The sequence below is a fragment of the Syngnathus typhle genome, linkage group LG9, assembly GCF_033458585.1.
Source record: "Syngnathus typhle isolate RoL2023-S1 ecotype Sweden linkage group LG9, RoL_Styp_1.0, whole genome shotgun sequence".
NCBI lineage: Eukaryota > Metazoa > Chordata > Actinopteri > Syngnathiformes > Syngnathidae > Syngnathus > Syngnathus typhle.
This window is the reverse complement of record NC_083746.1, coordinates 11,977,768-11,997,166: the sequence shown is the minus strand read 5'-3', so window position 1 is coordinate 11,997,166 and position 19,399 is coordinate 11,977,768. Positions and strand designations below refer to the sequence as shown.

General features: G+C 40.3%; 1 protein-coding gene across 1 annotated transcript; it reads left to right on the top strand.

The window, feature by feature from the left end:
• The first annotated feature begins 9 nt into the window (after positions 1-9).
• Positions 10-11,534, top strand: slc10a2 (solute carrier family 10 member 2). The gene is made up of 6 exons (XM_061287660.1): positions 10-6,163; positions 6,365-6,483; positions 7,168-7,256; positions 7,335-7,510; positions 7,697-7,854; positions 10,754-11,534. The coding sequence occupies exons 1-6, from the start codon at positions 5,766-5,768 to the stop codon at positions 10,945-10,947; spliced, it is 1,134 nt and encodes a 377-aa protein (XP_061143644.1). The 5' UTR covers positions 10-5,765; the 3' UTR covers positions 10,948-11,534.
• The last annotated feature ends 7,865 nt before the right edge of the window (positions 11,535-19,399 follow it).

Here is a 19,399-nt window from a genome sequence, read left to right as displayed (position 1 = left end):
TTATACCCATTTTCACTTGTGCGCAGCGGTAAGTTGAAGGTTGTTGGTATCGACTGAGTATGTTGTTGTGATCGTGTGCGTCTTTGACACAAAGTGAGTACCGTATTTCCTGCCCTATAAGGCGCACCTAAAAACCAAAATTTTTATCAAAAGTCGACGGTGCGCCTTATAGTCCGGTGCGCCTTATATATGGATCAAGTGATGAATTTGTTGATCCATACTGGTTGTACACAGTGCTCTGCCAAAATGTTTTACTACGTTTTAGTACGACTAGTAAATTACAAGGTCGCATCGCTTCCCAACATTACGGTAACTGTAGTCAGGGGGCGTCACCAAATAGCTGTTGTACCCGCGAGGCTATTTCATTTCAAAATAGGCTGCTCCGTTAATGTTTTGAATAAATCTACGGATCGATATGGAAAGGAAACATGGGTAAGTAGTACCAATGTGTTAGATCAAACTTTAGTCAGTTCTGATCATTTTATAGGTGATCGTTTGAGAAACGCGATTGTTTACACTTTGCTGAGGCTCATGGGAGATTGCGGATGGCTAATGCTATAACGATAGCTGCTATACGCGCGAGGCTATTTCATATCAAAATAGGCTGCTCTGTTAATGTTTCGAGTAAATCTACGGATCAATATGGAAGGGAAACATAGGTAAGTAGTACCAATGCGTTAGATCGAACTTTAGTCAGTTCTGATCATTTTATAGGAGATCGTTTGAGAAACGTGATTGTTTACACTTTGCTGAGGCTCATGGGAGATTGCGAGCTGAGGCTCATAGGAAATTGCGGATGGCTAATGCTATAACGATAGCTGCTATACGCGCGAGGCTATTTCATGTCAAAATAGGCTGCTCTGTTCATGTTTCGAGTAAATCTACGGATCGATATGGAAACGAAACATAGGAAAGTAGTACCAATGCGTTAGATCGAACTTTAGTCAGTTCTGATCATTTTATAGGAGATCGTTTGAGAAACGCGATTGTTTACACTTTGCTGAGGCTCATGGGAGATTGCGAGCTGAGGCTCATAGGAAATTGCGGATGGCTAATGCTATAACGATAGCTGCTATACGCGCGAGGCTATTTCATGTCAAAATAGGCTGCTCTGTTAATGTTTCGAGAAAATCTACGGATCGATATGGAAGGGAAACATAGGTAAGTAGTACCAATGCGTTAGATCGAACTTTAGTCAGTTCCAATCATTTTATAGGAGATCGTTTGAGAAACGCGATTGTTTACAGAGGGCTCGTTGGTTATTGGCTAGTGGGTGCATACCGCAACCCTAGTCAACCTCAGTTTGTTGCAGTAAAGCTTCTATTTTATGCACCTTATAGTCCGGTGCGCCTTATATATGGACAAAGTTTTAAAATGGGCCGTTCATTGAAGGTGCGCCTTATACCCCGGTGCGCCTAATAGGGCGCAAAATACGGTATATACATTTCATTGTTACTACTGTCCACTGTTGTGCCGTTTGTCCGATCGCGGTTTGCTTCGTATGCGTGCCGTTTGATTGACAGCTCCTGCGCGCTCCTTTAAGTTTGCCTCGCATAGTACGAGTAGCTGTTACGCAGCGGCACGGCAACTAACGGTCGCCAGTAAATGTATTTTGTTGTCTCGATGACTTATGTTTGGTGTGTTGCCGAGAGTATTTCATTTATGGTTATTATTTTTTGCCAATAATTCAGTAAAGCAATCAAAACTGAACCACGTCTTCCCTCCTGTGTTCTGACCGACATCCGGGGTCAGAGTATAACCATCCGAGCCAACCCCCTATACCAGTGGTCACCAAACTACGGCCCGCGGGCCGGATACGGCCCACAGGACCGTTTAATCCGGCCCGCCAACCCTGAAAAAATTGTAATATTAAACTTTTTTTTTTTTTGGTCATTTTGCCTGCAATGACTGCGTTTCCCCAGTAGATGGGGAAGCGCTCGCCTGCGCATTTACTACCGGAAGCCGTGTCAGAAAGCTCCATGCACACTCACAAGTGCGTGTACGTACTCAGTAGTACGGACATGGCGCACCCGCGCTCTATTTGTATCAGTCCCGAATTTAGAGCGTGGGCTGTGACGACAGCATTCTTGTAATTCGCGCGCTGAGCTTTCAGATGCAGTTTTGCGCTAAAGCCACCCACAAACCTTCCCCTGGAATCCTTCCATTAAAATGAGTCGCCCAAGGAAAAGCAAGGTGGACACAGTGCCGAGCATTTAAAAGAGAGTGGCCAATTTGGCTCGACGTACGCGACGTGACGTTCAGCCACATGAACGTCAACATCAACCCGTCACAGATCGAGGTAAAAGACCAACACCTCGGATCTCGCCTAAGAATCGCCACAACAAATTTTACTCCAGACTATGACGCACTAGCAAACTTTAACAAAAAAGACAGCGGTGTCTACAAGCCTACTGGAACCTACAAAAGGATTATAAGGAAGGAACACAAGAACTTTAAGAGACTGCTCATATGTGTCAGAGATATTCTGCTCTGACAACTGAGCTGAACTTTTATCTGTTAAGATTGTGCATGGCACAACAGAAAGTTAATGTTCCATGGCTTTTTTTTCTAAGAAGAACCCAGAGAGAGTTATTTAGTTATAATTTATTTCCTGTTTTTTCTGTGAAGAACTCAGAGAGGGTTATTTAGTTATTATTTATTTCATTAATAGTGTTATTATTTGTTTCCTGACTTTTTTCTGTAAAGAATCTGGAAAGGGTTATTAAATAACCGTTATTTGGTTATGTGTGGCTTTCTGGAAAACAATACATTTTTTAAGCTCCCCTACGATCGTCACACTTTTTCTGTTACAAACTGACACCGGCCCCCCATCAGAGAATGGAAAAGTTATGTGGTCCTCACAGGAAAAGGTTTGGGGACCCCTGCCCTATACAGTCCTCAGGCTCCCCAACAATAGCGGTAGCAGTTTCCATTATTTTATTGCAATGTTTTCCCTTATTCAGATTTGTTTCAAGACTACAGTTAGATGGTTAATGCAGTTATTGCAATTTTGTAGATTGGTTTATTTACATTTCAAAAACCAGAAGCCATTCATTTGCAAATGTGATTGCACTTTAGTTTACATAGTATTTAAATGTTCAGATATTAAGATGTGATAGACAGTTTTTGCATGATTTGAATGAGGCAAAATAACATGCTTTTTCTCTCGAATATATTGTTATAATCATTTGTTTCAGATGTACTGTAATTATTTTCTGTATAGAAATTAAATTTGGTGTTCAAAAAGTCTTTTTTCAAACTTCAGTCTTGTCGTCTTATAATCGGGGTCGTCTTCTATTCGGGCCAATACGGTATTATGTAACGAAATGTAAATGTGTTATTTTGTAAAAATCAAGAACTTGATCCAACCTAGAGTGTTACAAGTTAGGGAAATAAAAATCACGAACAGCAGTTAACTGCGATCATAACTTTTTATAGAAAGTACTGTTAAAAGGGTCAAGGTCACATGATGAAAATCTTTTGCACTGGTATTGCTATGACTTCACAAAAGGCAATCTAGAAGGTGGGCTTAATTCCTTAAAGTTTGTGAAGCGTAATCGTGTTCTTACATGATTAAAATGTTATCTAAAAATCAGATCATCTTAGAAATTGGCCATGACATGACACATATCTTCACAAGCATTTAAGAGCTGCAGATTACAGATACTTAAAATTGAACACATCCCTAATGACGAACAAGTAGAGAAAGATAACGGATGGAGTAGATAAGGATTATATAAGACGTGTTAAGATACCACCATCAATTTTCAACACCGCTTACCCTGTCCAGGGTCACGGGGGGCACTGGAGTCTATCCCAGCTGACTTCGGGCGAAAGGCAGACTACACCCAGAACTGGTCGCCAGATACCAACATCAATTATTTCATTACCCACTTTGTCATACTACACAAAGTAATCTCTGAATACCCATACTTTGAGTTACTCAATGAGTGAATCGGGGCTGAAGTACAGTATATAATAGCTAGGGTAAAGCCTTACGCTTTCATCCCTCCTTTGCTGTGAGCAACATTATTACAGCTGTTCAGAGTTCAAACAGGACAGAATGGGGTTCTGTCAGAACAAAGACATTTTAATTCAAAGACAAAATTGTATTGTATGACTAATCAGTTGAATACATGTAGAATGGGAGATTTGAAATCCACGTTTTTATTGGTGAACTGTGCTTCGTGAATGAAATTCAAACAAAAATACGTGAAACATCAGCATACTAATTAGGCCAGGTGCATTATTCAAAAATGCAATACAAAAGCAGTAAAAATAAATAAAATATAAAGCTGACTCAATACAGCAATTCAAAATGCAGGGATCTCCTGGACTAGTTGCACCTCTGCTTCACATAACTTGTTGGTAGTTTAAAAAGCTTACAATGCTAAGTATTTATATCTAAAATGTTGCTTGTTGATACAGTACCGGTATCAAGATATACTTTATGCAGGTATAGTCCAGCCATCCATTATCTGAACATTTCATCCTCACAAGAGTCGCGGGCATTCTGCATCTTTTTGCAGCTGACTTTGAATGCACCCTGAACTGGTTGCCAGTCAATTGCAGGGTACACATCCAGTAGACCAGGGGTGGCCAACCAGTCAGAGACTAAGCGCCACATTTTTTTACTGTGTACCGCAAAGAGCGACATCCCATCCCCCGCCCCAAGCGAAGCGAACACGCAGCGTTTGACGTCCCATTTGATGGTTGTGTCGCACCATTGTTCAGTTGTCCTTCAGACCAGCTGAGCTGGAGCTCATGTTTGCATTTCCCCTTTTCTACAGCATGTTTCAGCTAGTGGTGATCGCCCAGTTTGTGGGAGGTGAGCTTCACTTTCGAAGTGCATCGTGTGAGTCATGCCCCGCCTTCAAATGACTCTGTCTGAGTGAACATGTCACAGAATTTAATTCAGGAAAAACTGTTAAGCAGCGCCTCCATCGAGTGGAAATTTGGGTCTGTTGGTACCATTCCAACCATTGTATTTTAGACTTGGTATCATTTTCAGATTTTTGAGTCACAGTGGCATTAAAGCTAAATATGCCATCCATTTACTTTACTTGCAAACAAAATTTCAAATACAATTGGAAAGGATTTATAGTACAATAAATCCATCTTTACCTGTGAGACCTCAGTAGTCTACGTCATGCCCAACATGTTTTCATATTCACAGCCATGCACTGCGTGAACCCTCTGTACTGAAAGGCTTGATCCTATGATTGCCAGTTTTGTTATATGTACTCTATATGTCAGAGCATTTTAAATTCTACTTTAAATTTACGTAAGTTAACAACACCATAAAACAATTCATGAGTGGTCTTTGTATGTGAGTATGAGGTGTACTCTATTGAAGACAAGCATAGCATCATCTCTTTTAAATTCAGAGGACACGGTGATTCATAGTTTAAAGATCTATAAAGTTTTAAGAGGCCAAAGATCATTTAAAAGAAGGATGGTGCAATCACATTTCAAAAATGATTCTTTTATATGCACGTGCTGTACACTGACCCCATAAAACGTAACAATGGTTAATTTATTTCCACACAATTCTCCTTCCCACTACTATTTGGCAGTTGACAGCGGGACATAAAGAGCAGTGCCCTGGGCGGTTGGTAACCGTCCCTTTATTGGATAACCAACAGAATAGGAAAGGATTCAGTCCAGTAAAATCGACGCATTCTGGGCTGTTGAGGATACGCATCCAGTGTTTTTTCCAAGTTGACTGGCCACGGATAACGCTTGTCTTGCATCAAAATTTCAATATGTCTATGTTCAAGGAAACAACTGCAGAACTTGCTGTCTGCCTCTCTGAAGCCACAATCTGCTCTGGTGCTAACTGCCTTGTTCCAACCACTGACTTTAATGCAACACTGAGTCTAGTATTGAGCACTGTGCTCACCATCATGCTGGCTATGGTCATGTTTTCTATGGGCTGCACTGTGGATGCACAAAAACTCTGGGGGCACCTGAAGAGACCCTGGGGCATCGTTATTGGTTTCCTTTGCCAATTTGGCATTATGCCTTTTACCGCATTTGCTTTGTCAATTGCCTTCAACGTGTTGCCTGTTCAGGCCATTGTCATCATTATCATGGGTTGCTGCCCTGGAGGCTCCGGTTCCAATATTATCTGCTACTGGCTGGATGGAGATATGGATCTAAGGTAAGAATATAAAGCGAGGTACAGTATGGTAGCTGAATTAATGTAATAAACATATCACCTTTAAGTACATTGCTGCATGGTAAAATGCAAACATTCTCATTGCATTGATTATTGTGCCAAATCACAGTCATTATTTTGTGTTTCTAAAACAAAATGTCACCAGAGAACCTTGAAGCTAGCTGTTAATTTCCTTCTCTTCAGTATCAGTATGACAGCCTGTTCCTCCATCCTGGCTCTGGGAATGATGCCCCTCTGTCTGCTTATTTACACCTCCATCTGGACTTCTTCAGACACCATCCAAATCCCATATGACAGTATTGGTAAACATACAACTCAAATCATGTGGATTACTCATAAACATATCAAAAGACTTCAGGGTTGTTTATTTTGAGGGGGTGCATGAGAAGACTAGGAAAATGCTTTGGGGAAAAAAAATACATCTTACGTTTATAAAACTATATTTATAGTGACCCGCTTCTCTTAAAATTATAAAATAATAATAATATAGTAATAAGTAAAAACAGTATCATAGGTGAGCTTTCAATGTTTATTTTGAATGTACGTATTTTAGTATTGCGATACATGTGTACAAAAGAAGGAAGGTCAAATAGTAGTTTGAGAATTGCAGTTTACGTTACATTACCATACGCATTCCTTTATGACCTTTTTGTTATCAAGCACTTGATACAAACTCCAAATATAAAAAAACTAAAACTAGTACTAAAACTAACAAAAAGTTATCTAAAATGAAGCATTTTCAAAAACATAAAAATCCCTAAAAAAAAGAACAAACTTTCTCCAGAAACTAGTTCTAACTAACTGAAGTTAAACAAGTCAAAATAAAATAAAAACTAACTGAAGAAAAATCAAAAATCTATAACCTGGGATAAGGCATTGGAATTATACATATTTCACTCATTTGTTTATGCTGGGTCAACCTTGTTAAATATTTTGGTCCAAGAGATATTGAGAGGATTGAAAAGACATAAATTGGGTTTCCTCAGGTATCACTCTTGTGGCCCTCCTTGTCCCGATCTCCGTGGGGATGTATTTTAAACGCAGATGGCCCGAATTGGCTAAAAAGATCCTCAAGGTAGGAATTTGATCAATTGTCTTCTTGTCCGAATAAATCTATGTGACATTTGTGGTATAATGTGTGTATTCTGTCCAGGTTGGGTCCATTACAGGTTTTGGTTTCATTGTTATCATTGCTGTAGTTGGTGGAATTCTTTACCAGTCTTCTTGGACCATCGCACCTTCCCTTTGGATAATTGGAACTATTTACCCCTTCATTGGTTTTGGGCTGGGTTTCCTTCTGGCTCGCTTTGTGGGTCAACCATGGTACAGGTAAGATGCCAGTTGATGATAGGAACAGTTTCAAAATGATGCCAACGTGGCACTAACCTGTTTAAAACATATGTTATCATTATTTATTTACTAAATAGATTAATCGGTGGTCATCACAGAATCTTTAATTTTGCGCAGCTTGTACATGTTGTAATTCTTTTATACTGATTATTTTTATTACTCAAGGTGTCGAACAATTGCTTTGGAGACTGGTTTCCAGAACTCCCAGTTGTGTAGCACCATTGTTCAGTTGTCCTTCAGCCCAGCTGAGCTGGAGGTCATGTTTGCATTCCCCCTTATCTACAGCATCTTTCAGCTTGTGGTGGCCGTCATGTTTGTGGGAGGTGAGCTACTAAGTTTGTGATACAGTGCTATTTTCTTATGTGACATTTGTTATCCAAATGTGGGTGAACACATAACAAGCATCACCTTCTTTTGACTCCTGTTTTTAGTGCAGTGTGTGAGGCAAGCCCTGCCTCTGAAGGAGTCTGTTAATCATCTGTCTGAGTGAACCCCTTTTTTAATTCAGAATAACCTTTAAGGAGTGCCTCCATCAGGCTCATTATTTTAATCATTCAATTTTAGACCATAAATGATTTTAATATTTTTAAGTCACATTGCCAAATGAAACCATATGAAAACACTGGTTTAGCAACAACTAATTATATTACATACCGTAATTTTCGGACTATAAATCGCTCCGGAGTATAAGTCGCACCAGCCATAAAATGCCCAAAAGAGTGAAAAAAAACATATATAAGTCGCTCCGGAGTATAAGTCGCATTTTGGGGGGCAATTTATTCGACAAAATCCAACACCAAGAAGAGACATGAACGAGCAACAACAGGCTAAACGATACAGTATGCTAACGTGACAAACACAAACTAGGAGCTGATAACGGGCCTGATGTAACATTCAGTTATTTAAAAAAAACTATTACATAAATAACACGTTTATAAAACCATGTGTGTCACTCCAATTCATTAAATCCATTGATCGTCCTTTGTCAACAATGCCGTGTGCCGCGCCGCAGTTCAAATTATTCCACAGGCCCATACAACGATATATAAACTATATAGTATTTTAAATAACTATCACATAAACAACAATATTATCAAACCATTTGTGTCACTGCAAATCATTAAATCCATCGATCAAATTTCTCGTCTTTTATTGATCGTCCTTTGTCAACAACGCCGTGTGCCGCGCCGCAGTTCAAATTATTCCACAGGCCCATACAACAATATATAAACTATATTTTAAATAACTATCACATAAACAACAATATTATCAACCCATTTGTGTCACTCCAAATCAGTAAATCCATCGATCAAAGTTCTCGTCCTTTATGTCATCCTGGTGACAGAGGACATGTCCAGAGGATATGGCACTTTAAAGTGTTAATTACTTTTCTGGATTTTTTCTCTCTATTTTTCATGTTTTGAATATGTTCAAGATAAAGATATCAAAGCATGTGAAGTGATCAACTATACTAAAAATAACATGTGAAGTGGTCAACTATACTTGTAAGTAAGTGATGTGTTAATGATCAAGTAAAAATTTGTGAAAAAAAACACATATGAGTCGCTCCTGAGTATAAGTTGCCCCCCCCACCCAAACTATGAAAAAAAAACGCGATTTATAGTCCGAAAATTACGGTACTAGGAATACTAGAATACTTTCTACAATGGTATGTGTCATTTCATTATCATTCAAAATCCCGACTCCACCCTTGCAGTGCGGAGTTTGTATGTTCTACCCGTCCGTGTCTGCGTGGGTTTCTATCGGGCGCTCCGTTTTCCTCCTACATTACAAAAAACATTCATGGTAGGCCTAGGTTTGTAGGTGTGAGTTTGAGTGTGACTGGTTGTTTGTCTCTGTGTCCTGCAAATGGCTGGCCACCAGTTCAGTGTGTCCCCCGCCTACTGCCGAAAAGACTGCTGAGATACTAGGTTCCAGCACGCCCGTGACCTTTGTGAGGATTAGCGGTTCAGAAGATGAATGAATGAATGAATGAATGAACGAACGAATGAATGAATGAGGGCAGTACGGTGGAGTACGGTGGAGCACTGTTTAGCACGTCTGCCTTACACTTCGGAGGGTGCGGGTTCGATTCCACGTCCGGCCCTCCCTGTGTGGAGTTTGCATGTTCTCCCTGTACCTGCGTGGGTTTTTTCCGGGTCCTCCGAATTCCTCCCATATCCCAAAAAACATGCTTGCTAGGCCGATTGAGCACTCTAAATTGCCCGTAGGTGAGTGCGACCGTGGATCGTCGTTTGTCTCTATGTGCCATGCGATTGGCTGGCAACCAGTTCAAGGTGTCCCCCGCCTACTGCCCGATGACGGCTGAGGGGACAAGCGGTACAGATAATTGATTGATTAATGGATGGATGGATGGATGGAAACTTGACAGCCTTCAAATGATGCAAGAAGATGGAGCGGAACACAGTTCCTAAGATTTTTTTATTTTTTTGCTCATCCATCATACGTTTGCCTGGATTTTTTTTTCCCTTCAGGCAGAGTCAATAGGGTCAGTAAATAATATTGTGAATTTTGTTGAGGGTCAGTAATTACTACCCCATAGACCAATTCACGATATTCAGTTAAAATTGTTGATTAAGAACAGACAGAGTCACGGTTCTGGATGTGGACAGACACTTAGCAGGAAACAGAAACAACACTACTATAAAGATTTGGACAACAGTTTGACAATACGCACAATTGCACAGATACAAACTTTGTATGAAAATACATAGATGGAAAATGGAGAAACAGCATGCCCCTAATGCAAAGTCATCACTGCTCAGCTCTAACATAAAATATGTATTTAAAACAATGCAGCACATTTTCAAGGCCACTTAGCGGAAGTGAGCCCAAGGACAATGATCAAGGTTCATACAATAAAATGTGCCATCAAAAGCTGTATAAAACATATCTTAGAAAGGTTGTCTGCTCCTGGCTTGAGCAGTATTTTCACACATGTAACACTGCGAAAGCAATTTCAACTCATGACCGGAAGGGATAAAGGGATTAAACACATTTTACTGAGAAACTGTGTTCAAGGACAGTGGTCTTGGGAGGTTCACAAGATAATCCTCCCTTTTGTTAACAGTGGTACAACTATTCATTGGACCTTTTACAACTTTAGTCTTCAAGTTTAAAACGACCCGGTAGATAAATGTCTGGTGATTGAAAGCAGATGAGGTCATGAATCATTCACAATTTTTGCATTTCGCTCCACAGGATACCAAGCCTATATAAAGTCACGTGGTCTGGGATCAGCTGAAACAGATAGTGAATCTCCGTCATTGGAAGACGTATATGCAGAAGGAGCTAAAGAGAAGCGCTTTCAAGTGGAAAATAGCGCCTTAGAGTTGAATGAAGATCATATTAATAAAGGCAAGGCTGAGCACTTTGACAAGAACACCCAGCTCTGATATTACGCCTTTGCTGGCTTTGTACAAAATGACCTCCGCAAGCAGGGCAACACTGCTAAAAGCTCCAAACTGTGAACAGACACCACACTCTGCAGGCTAGGGTGGTGTCCAATGGTTTTAACGGATTTAATTTTTTTGAAATAGCCCCGGAAAAGAGGGCTACCTAAATATATTTAATATATATGCATATTAGTGTTTTTGTGAAGGGACATTTTTCATGCCCAGAAGAAGTGAGGTAGTTGAATGGTCATTGTGTGCTTGTTATGAAGACCTGTATCTCTGCAGTCAAAAAGCACACATCACTTCAGGCTCCTATCCAAAATGTGATAAATGCCCCCCCCCCCCCCCAAATAATTGTGTGCAGGCTATTATATTTTGCTAAACTTGTCCAGACTGAGCCAATCAAGTAACAAGATATTATATTTTGCTAAACTTGTCCAGACTGAGCCAATCAAGTAACAAGATAAAAACTCATTTGCACACTAGGTAAATAAAAGTACATCCCAACTTTTTTAACAGAATAATCATCATTTATTTATAGTGTTTTAGAAAAAGTTCTTCAAATATGCTTTGCTTGTTCATGTACTTGACATAATATATACTTCATGTTTGTTAATAAATTGATGGTTAATTGATGGTCAGGCTTCCTTGCATTCATTTGATGGAAAATGTTGCTAAGTTTGAGTAAATATTGATTTTATTAATTTTTAAATGTATTAGTCCACTGAACATACAGTGGGAAGAACAAGTATTTGATACACTGCTGAATTTTCAGGTTTTCCCACTTGCAAAGCACGCAGAAGTCTGTAATTTCCATCATAGGACAACTGTGAGTGATGGAATCTTAAACAAAAATCCAGAAAATCACATTGTATGATTTTTAAATCATTTCCATTTCATTGCAGGGAATAAGTATTTGATACATCAGAAAAACAGAACTTAATGTTTAGTGCAAAAACCTTTGTTTGCAATTACAGAGATCAGACGTTACCTGTAATTCTTGACCAGGTTTGCACACACCAGCAGGGATTTTGGCCCACTCCTCCATACAGATCTCCTCCAGAGCCTTCGGGTTTCAGAGCTGTCGCTGGGCCACACGGACTTTAAGCTCCCTCCAAAGATTCTCTAATGGATTCAGGTCTGGAGACTGGCTCGGCCACTCCAAGACCCTGAGATGTTTCCTACGGAGCCACTCCTTGGTTGCCCTGGCTGTGTGTTTTGGGTCATTGTCATGCTTGAAGACCCAGCCGCGATCCTCGGTCTCCCTTGGTCTGGGGCGCCATGCACGATCTCACCTTGTTGGGCATCAATGATCATGAGGAAGGTGAGGAATGAGGCCAGAACTACACGGCAGGACCTGGTCAATGACCTGAATAGAGCTGGGACCACAGTCTCAAAGAAAACCATCAGTAACACACTACGCCGTCAAGGATTAAAATCCTGCCGTGCATGCAAGGTGCCCTTGCTCAAGCCAATGCATGTCAAGGCCCGTCTGAAGTTTTCAAATGACCATCTGGAATCTGGATGATCCAGAGGACGAATTGGAAGAAGGTCATGTGGTCTGATGAGACAAAAATAGAACTTTTTGGTTTAAACTCCACTCGTCGTGTTTGGAGGAAGAAGAATGATGAGTATAACCCTAAAAACACCATCCCAACTGTGAAGCATGGCAGTGGAAATATCATTCTTTGGGGATGCTTTTCTGCAAAGGGAACAGGACGACTGCACCGTATTCAGGGACAGATGGATGGGGCCATGTATTGAGAGATCTTGGCCAACAACCTCCTTCCCTCAGTAAGAGCTACAGAAATTACATGGGATTTTTTTTTAGTTTGTGACCAAAATATCGTTATATAACATCGATACAAAATGCTACTGTGTGCCCATAAAATAAATAATAAAGGGTGCACTAAATAATCTGTGTGTTAAATTAAGAACTTTGACATCTAGGTAAGCAAATGGCACATGCGTTTGCTAGGGACCTTAGATAAGTATCTATTACTAGTCTATTTCCATCAAAAGCCGGTAAAGCCAGGTTTTCCATATTACTTTAGTACCTTATTACCAGCCTAAAAGAAAATGAATGACCCCCCCCCCCCAAAAAAAAAGAAGATAAAAAATAAAATTAAAATAAAGGTCCATGTGCTGTCTTTTCAATAATTACTTGCCCCTCCAGAGGTCTCTGCACACCTCTGGTTCAGAATTCAATGAAATCTCAAGACTCTCAAGTTGCTTCAGAGAAATGAGCTGTCCAGTGTTGGAATTCTTGGTCTCAGGTGCAGGTCATGGATCTTAGAAAAGGATAATGACCCAAAACACCAAGCTAGAAAGACCGACCCAAAAATGGCTAAGAGCAAAAAATTGGACTATGCTGAAGTAGCCTTTAATGATCCCTGATCTAAAGCCTATTGAACATCTGCATAGGGAGCTGAAGTGTGCCATCTGGACTAAGCGTCCTTCAAACTTGAGACAAATGGCCGCTCAACTTGCTCATGTGGACATAAATACCTATAGGTATAGTATACTGAGAGGCTCATGCCTCAGAAGGTTGTGTAACAAAATATTAAATTATGGGTGCCATTATTTTTACCAGGACAGTATCATGAGGTAGTTTTTTAAACGTATTTTGTTGAACCACGATTGAAAACTGTTGGAATAATTTAAGTAAAGCCTTGTCATTTATGAGTTTATGGCTTTCCTTTCATCTAGGTTCTTTCTCTTTAGTGACAGGGAAGTCTTTTGATCTCTGTCAGCCATATGTAACCTTCCTGTCCTTATGTTATCTGTGTGTTTTTGTTTCTGTAAGAAGCCTTCACTAACAATGAGCAGAGCTTATTTGCATAGGCGAAATGTTCTTATTTGGTTGAAAGAAACTTCATTCCTTTTAGTTAACTGTAGGTTTGGTTCATAGATGGTTACAAGTTATCCCATATTTACTCAATGTTTGTTAAAGTGTTTAGGACAAGTCACTCATTCTTATTGCGTGTTAATTTACTAAGTAGATAAAGTCTAGCCAAGGTTTAGTTGCATTGTTCCACAGGAGTTATCTGATCTCGCTCGCGGACGACTCGGCCAACAACTGGAGGAGAACAGATGGACAAACTCTGCGGGGGTCACGGGGAGACAATGAAGTGCGAATTCACACCACACTGCATTCCTTAGCTAATCAGCGTTGCTACAGACACAATCTCCCCTCCCTTTAGTGTAGCAACGCCTCTGTAACCAGGGAAACCAAAACATTAAATAGAGGAGCACGTGGAGGGAGAACTCAGAATTGATGGAGATTGTAACCGAGTTTCCTCTCTCTATCGTTCTCCTCGCGAGTAAACCTGTTCTGGTTCTTTTCTCCTCTTCCTTCCAGTGTGTGGTTTAATGTCTGATAGTATTTAGACCTAACATTTATTTGGTCCTTCGAGCCGGATGCCAAGACACCTGAGGATTCCAGCGGGCGGCAGCGGAGATCCAGATAGACCGCGCGCGGCAGGACCTCCCTAGGTGAGGTCCTAGAATCCTTTTCAAGGGCTGGTTGTCTGCTCGTCAGCTGGGATCTGAAGGTTGAAGGCAGTCCGAGGTGCAGAGGTGGAGAGAACCAGAGGGTGAGTTTTGTTTTGTTTTTTTTAAAAAAAGAATGAGCGGCCGAGGGCTCGTCGTGCCCTATAAAAGTCCTAGGACAGAACGGAGAGGTCCGTTCTAAAGGTACCAAAACGGAGAGGTCCGTTTAAATAAAAGGACAGAGGTGTCCGGCGGAGAGGTCCGTTTAAATAAAAGGACAGAGGTGTCCGGCGGAGAGGTCCGTTTAAATAAGAGGACAGAGGTGTCCGGCGGAGAGGTCCGTTCTAACGGTAACAAAACGGAGAGGTCCGTTTAAATAAAAGGACAGAGGTGTCCGGCGGAGAGGTCCGTTTAAAGGGTTAGCGTAGTCCGCGGGAAACCGAAAGTCACACAATACTGTATGATTGAGAGTGTGAATGGGAATACGTATCACTAGATATAGTATTCCATATTAAAGCAGTGGGGAACACATAACGTGGTTCTGTGGACGCAATAGACAAGGATTCTCCACCAGCCACCAGAACGCTGGTAGAAGTGAGAATCACCACAGGATCTTTTCGTTATCCCACTGGAAACACCCGACTTTAGAAACCCCTATGGCTTTACAGTTGGGACCAAATTGATTAAAATGGGGAACGGGAAGAGTAAAACTAATATCCGAGATACTCTAAAATGTAACGATTGGAAAATAATTGAAAGGCAGGATCTTGACCAACTTAGAAATTTTGATAAATGGGTTAAAAAATATAAATTTGAGGGAGAACTAGAAGCAGTACAAGAGCAAGAAGAGAAAACACATGCTACAAATTCAAAACTAAAGATCATTGCGAAGTTGTATCCGCAAATGCATGACACACACAAAATTGAGGAATCACCTCCTCCTTATGGGATGACGGACAGAGCCACTAGGCAGAAAAGCCCGCTAGAAATGGATTGGTCAAAGGAAATCAAAGCAAATTATACAGAAATAGGCAGAACAAAGCAAAATGATAATGAAACCTTTGATGAGTATCGAGTGCGCATGACAAAAGTGTTTAAAACACACAGTGGACTGGTGGAAGATAATGCGCCTCAAGGTGCTTATCAGCAGCAATTAAAAAATGCCATCCATGTAGGGTCCAAGCCTGCAATACAAATTAGGGTGATCAATAATCATATAGGAATGAACACCGGAACTTTGGAGGAATACATAAATCATGCCCTCCATGCGGAAAAAGTAGTAATAGACAAACAAAAACGAAAACAAATGAAAGCTTCAAAACACACTTTTCTGGTAGACCAGGATAGTGACACTTTTTACCAAAATGCAGGCAGAGGACAGAAAGGCCAGAGAGGGCGAGCAATGTCTAAAGGAGGCTTTAGAGGCCGAGGAAGAGGAGTTGTGCAACCTCCAATAAAATGCTGGAATTGCGGAGAAAACGGTCACATGACACGTGACTGCACAAATGAACAAAGACAGTTATGACGAGGCCAAAATCAAATCAAATCAGATTTCCATGTAATGAAGTGGGAACCTGGCTGCCAAAATTAAAGAGAAATTAGCTTAAATATACAGGAGATATTTGTGTTAAAAGGATAAAGTAATACAAAGTAACACTTAAATTAAAATTTGCAAAATAAATGGAAAGGAATTACAAATAGCTTTTAAAAGTAAAATAGAGAATAAATCTGACAAGTAATACGAGCAAAAAGGTGTTCTTAGTGCTTCTATGTGTTCTTATATGTTGTGCGTCATGCTTTTGTGCTGGTGTGTGTGTGCGTGTGCGCGCAGAGGATCCTCATGAATGGGTGTGCGTATGAGTGCGAGTGAGAGGTGTGTTCTATGGAAGAAATCAGTCATGGAGAATGTTCTGGAGGCTGTTGAGCAATAATAGGAAAATTGAGAAGTGGATGATGGTGTGTTTAAGGTGGTTGGAAAAACTAAGATGAGCAGTGTGTGGAAGTAGAGAAAATAAGACGTGTTTGGCAGAAAGTGACTAGAATGGTGGGTTGATAGGACGAGGATAAAAGACAGCAAATGTTGTGTAGAAGACTGAAAGATGTTGAAGGTGAACATGATGAAGGGGGCAACAGTAAAGTTGGCCTGCCCTTTGAGAAGGTGAGACTGATAAGCGTGCCTGCGCTTGCGCGTAGCCGCGGGGCGGGGCTGTCCGCATGGGCCTGTGCTATGCTCGTGTGGGTGGTGGGCCGGCATCATGATTGTTGCAGGAAATGGCCAGCCTGTGACCAATCAACATTGATGCTGCGCCCCCCCCCCCCCCTCGCACGAGGGGTGCTATGGCTGCGGGCGAAGCAGAGAAAGTGTGCGTTTCTCAGAGAATGTTTGAATATTTGGAGCAGGGTGATGCTTAAGGAAGACATGACAATGTTTGCATTAAGGATGAAAGGCACTGATAAAAAAAAAGAGTATAACCAAAACGTCAGAGGAGGATGACGTTTGCGCAGCGTTGTTTGTTGGTATTGTTTGTGAGTTGTGTCTCTGCTGTTTTTGTGTTGTCTGTGTGCTGTAGGTGTTATGTGTTAAAAGGGGGAAATTGGCTAATATAGGTGCAAAAAAGAATTTCCTACACTGTAGTCTATCTGACTTGCACCGCAAAACAAAAACAACTTTGTAAAAATAGGAAGTAAAAAAAAAGCAAGCAATTAGTTTATGGGCAGAAACTATATTAATGAAACTTAATTAGAAACTAGCATTAAGGCTAGGAATTAATGCCTAACCTTGATGAAACAAAATTTGAGAGATGGAAAGAACTTGCTTTCTGGAATTGGATGAAGAAAAAATATAAAATAATGACATTTCGAAGCTAAATTTAAAGGGTATAGTCAATTGGTCAAGACTTTTAAGTTTTTACGTTTGAGAATAAGAGAGCGATCGAGTTGAAGTTAAGAAACAACAACAATTAACTATTATACTAATTTACTGACAGTTATTTTGTTGATTTTTATCTTTTCCAATTAGTGGATTGGTTTGACACCTTGAGGAAGGAAAGACGCAAAACATGTGTACACTGGGACACTGAGAAGCATTTTGGAAGGTGTGTCAAATTGAATGGAGATGAAATCATATGTAGTAATACAACACTTTACTACATATGGATTCCCTAAATCGTACTATTGAGTTACATAAAACATACATTTTGATTTTTATTCAAATTGCTAAGATTCTTGTGATAAACGATGAGAAAATGATTGAAAAGAAACTACAACTAAGCTAGTAGCAGTCCAATTGCCACGAAAATAGCTATATGCACGTGTGCAGGGCACACACGAGACTGATAAGCTTGCAGACGGAACTGCATAGCTGTAGTGCAAAAGACCATTAAAATTCTATACACAGAAGAAGCAGATTGAGTTACTGAATTTTTTTTAAAGATGTGCAGCGACAAAATCCATCGACGAAATTCAATTATGGACGAAAAGAGGAGCAAGAGTAGAGAATGGTATCTATAAATGACCAGAAGACTGACCTATCCTCCAAAAAACCTATACAAGTGGGCAGCAATATTGAGCCATGGTTGTGTGTCGCATGGCTCAAGAGGAGGGATAATGGGGCAGTTCAGTCAGGTTTATACATCATATGAATTTGATTCATATTCAAAACGTTTATAAAAAAAATTTTTTGTAGAGCTTGTTTAACATGTGCTTAACACAATCCACAGGGTTATAATGCCTGGTCATAATAGATGCATTCTAAAAATGGATTGAATTGGCTTCAGAATAAACATTGAATGCCTTAACAGTGGCAGAAGGGTTATGTAAAGAAATAATAGTTTGTCAACAACTGCTGTAGATGTTAAAGAATGGAATCAATATCTCGAAAATGAATGTGGATAGTTTGTTTACTGATTGTGAAAATGTTTGACAAAGTGTTCAATATAATATCCGTTGAATGGAAAAAAAAGAAAAGAAACCATTGCTTTTAGAGAATGTAGTCAACCAAAATTGTATATGTATCGACATGCCAAGATCTGGGAAAAAGCTGGAAAAAACAAAAATATAATGTCTTTAAATTTGAGAGGCGACGATTATCTGACTAAAATTGATGCAATTAGAGTCCCCAGAGGAGTTCCTGATTAATAAGAATTAATTGACCAAATTGAAGCGGGATGGGAGTCCTCCATTTGCTGCTGGTGGACGATGAACAAGAACGTTGACAGGATAAATTACATCCATTGCAACATGCAGAAATTGGGCAAACGGACACAAGCGGGACTTGAGGCAGTGCGCGAACAGCTAGCCACGCCTTCCCTAAGGTTAATCCAGAACCGCAATGCTCTTGTTATGTTGTTGTCTGGGAAAGGAAGGGTCTGCGCAATGTTCAGGGAACAATGCTGCACCTTCATCCAGAATGACACCGCCCCTGATGGGAGCCTGACGAAGATGATTGCAAACTTGCAATCCCTCAACACGAGGATGAAAGAGCACAACAAGTGGATGACTGCTTTTGGGAAGTATAAAGCCCTTGTGTCCTCAATTACTGCTATACTCACCTTGTGTGGATGTTGTTGTATTCCATGTCTCCGTGCTCTGTTTAATCATCTTATCACTACAGCAATCTCGCCCATGGACGACGAGATGGCCCGGGTATGCCTAATGTCTGAACGACAGCATGTTGATAACGATGATGATGATGCAATTATTGCACTTGAATTTACAGACTTTTTCCCAGATCTGTGTGTTTCCGAATGATAATATCGCGACATTTATCCTTTTTTTTTTTTTTTTGGTGTAAACTTATTTCTGCCATACTTGCGATCCGACAACTGAAAATCGAGAGAAGTGGTTGTTTTTGGTGATGTAAATATTGAGCAAATATGTGATAAACAGGAGGGAAATGTTGGAATAATTTAAGTAAAGCCTTGTCATTTATGAGTTTATGGCTTTCCTTTCATCTAGGTTC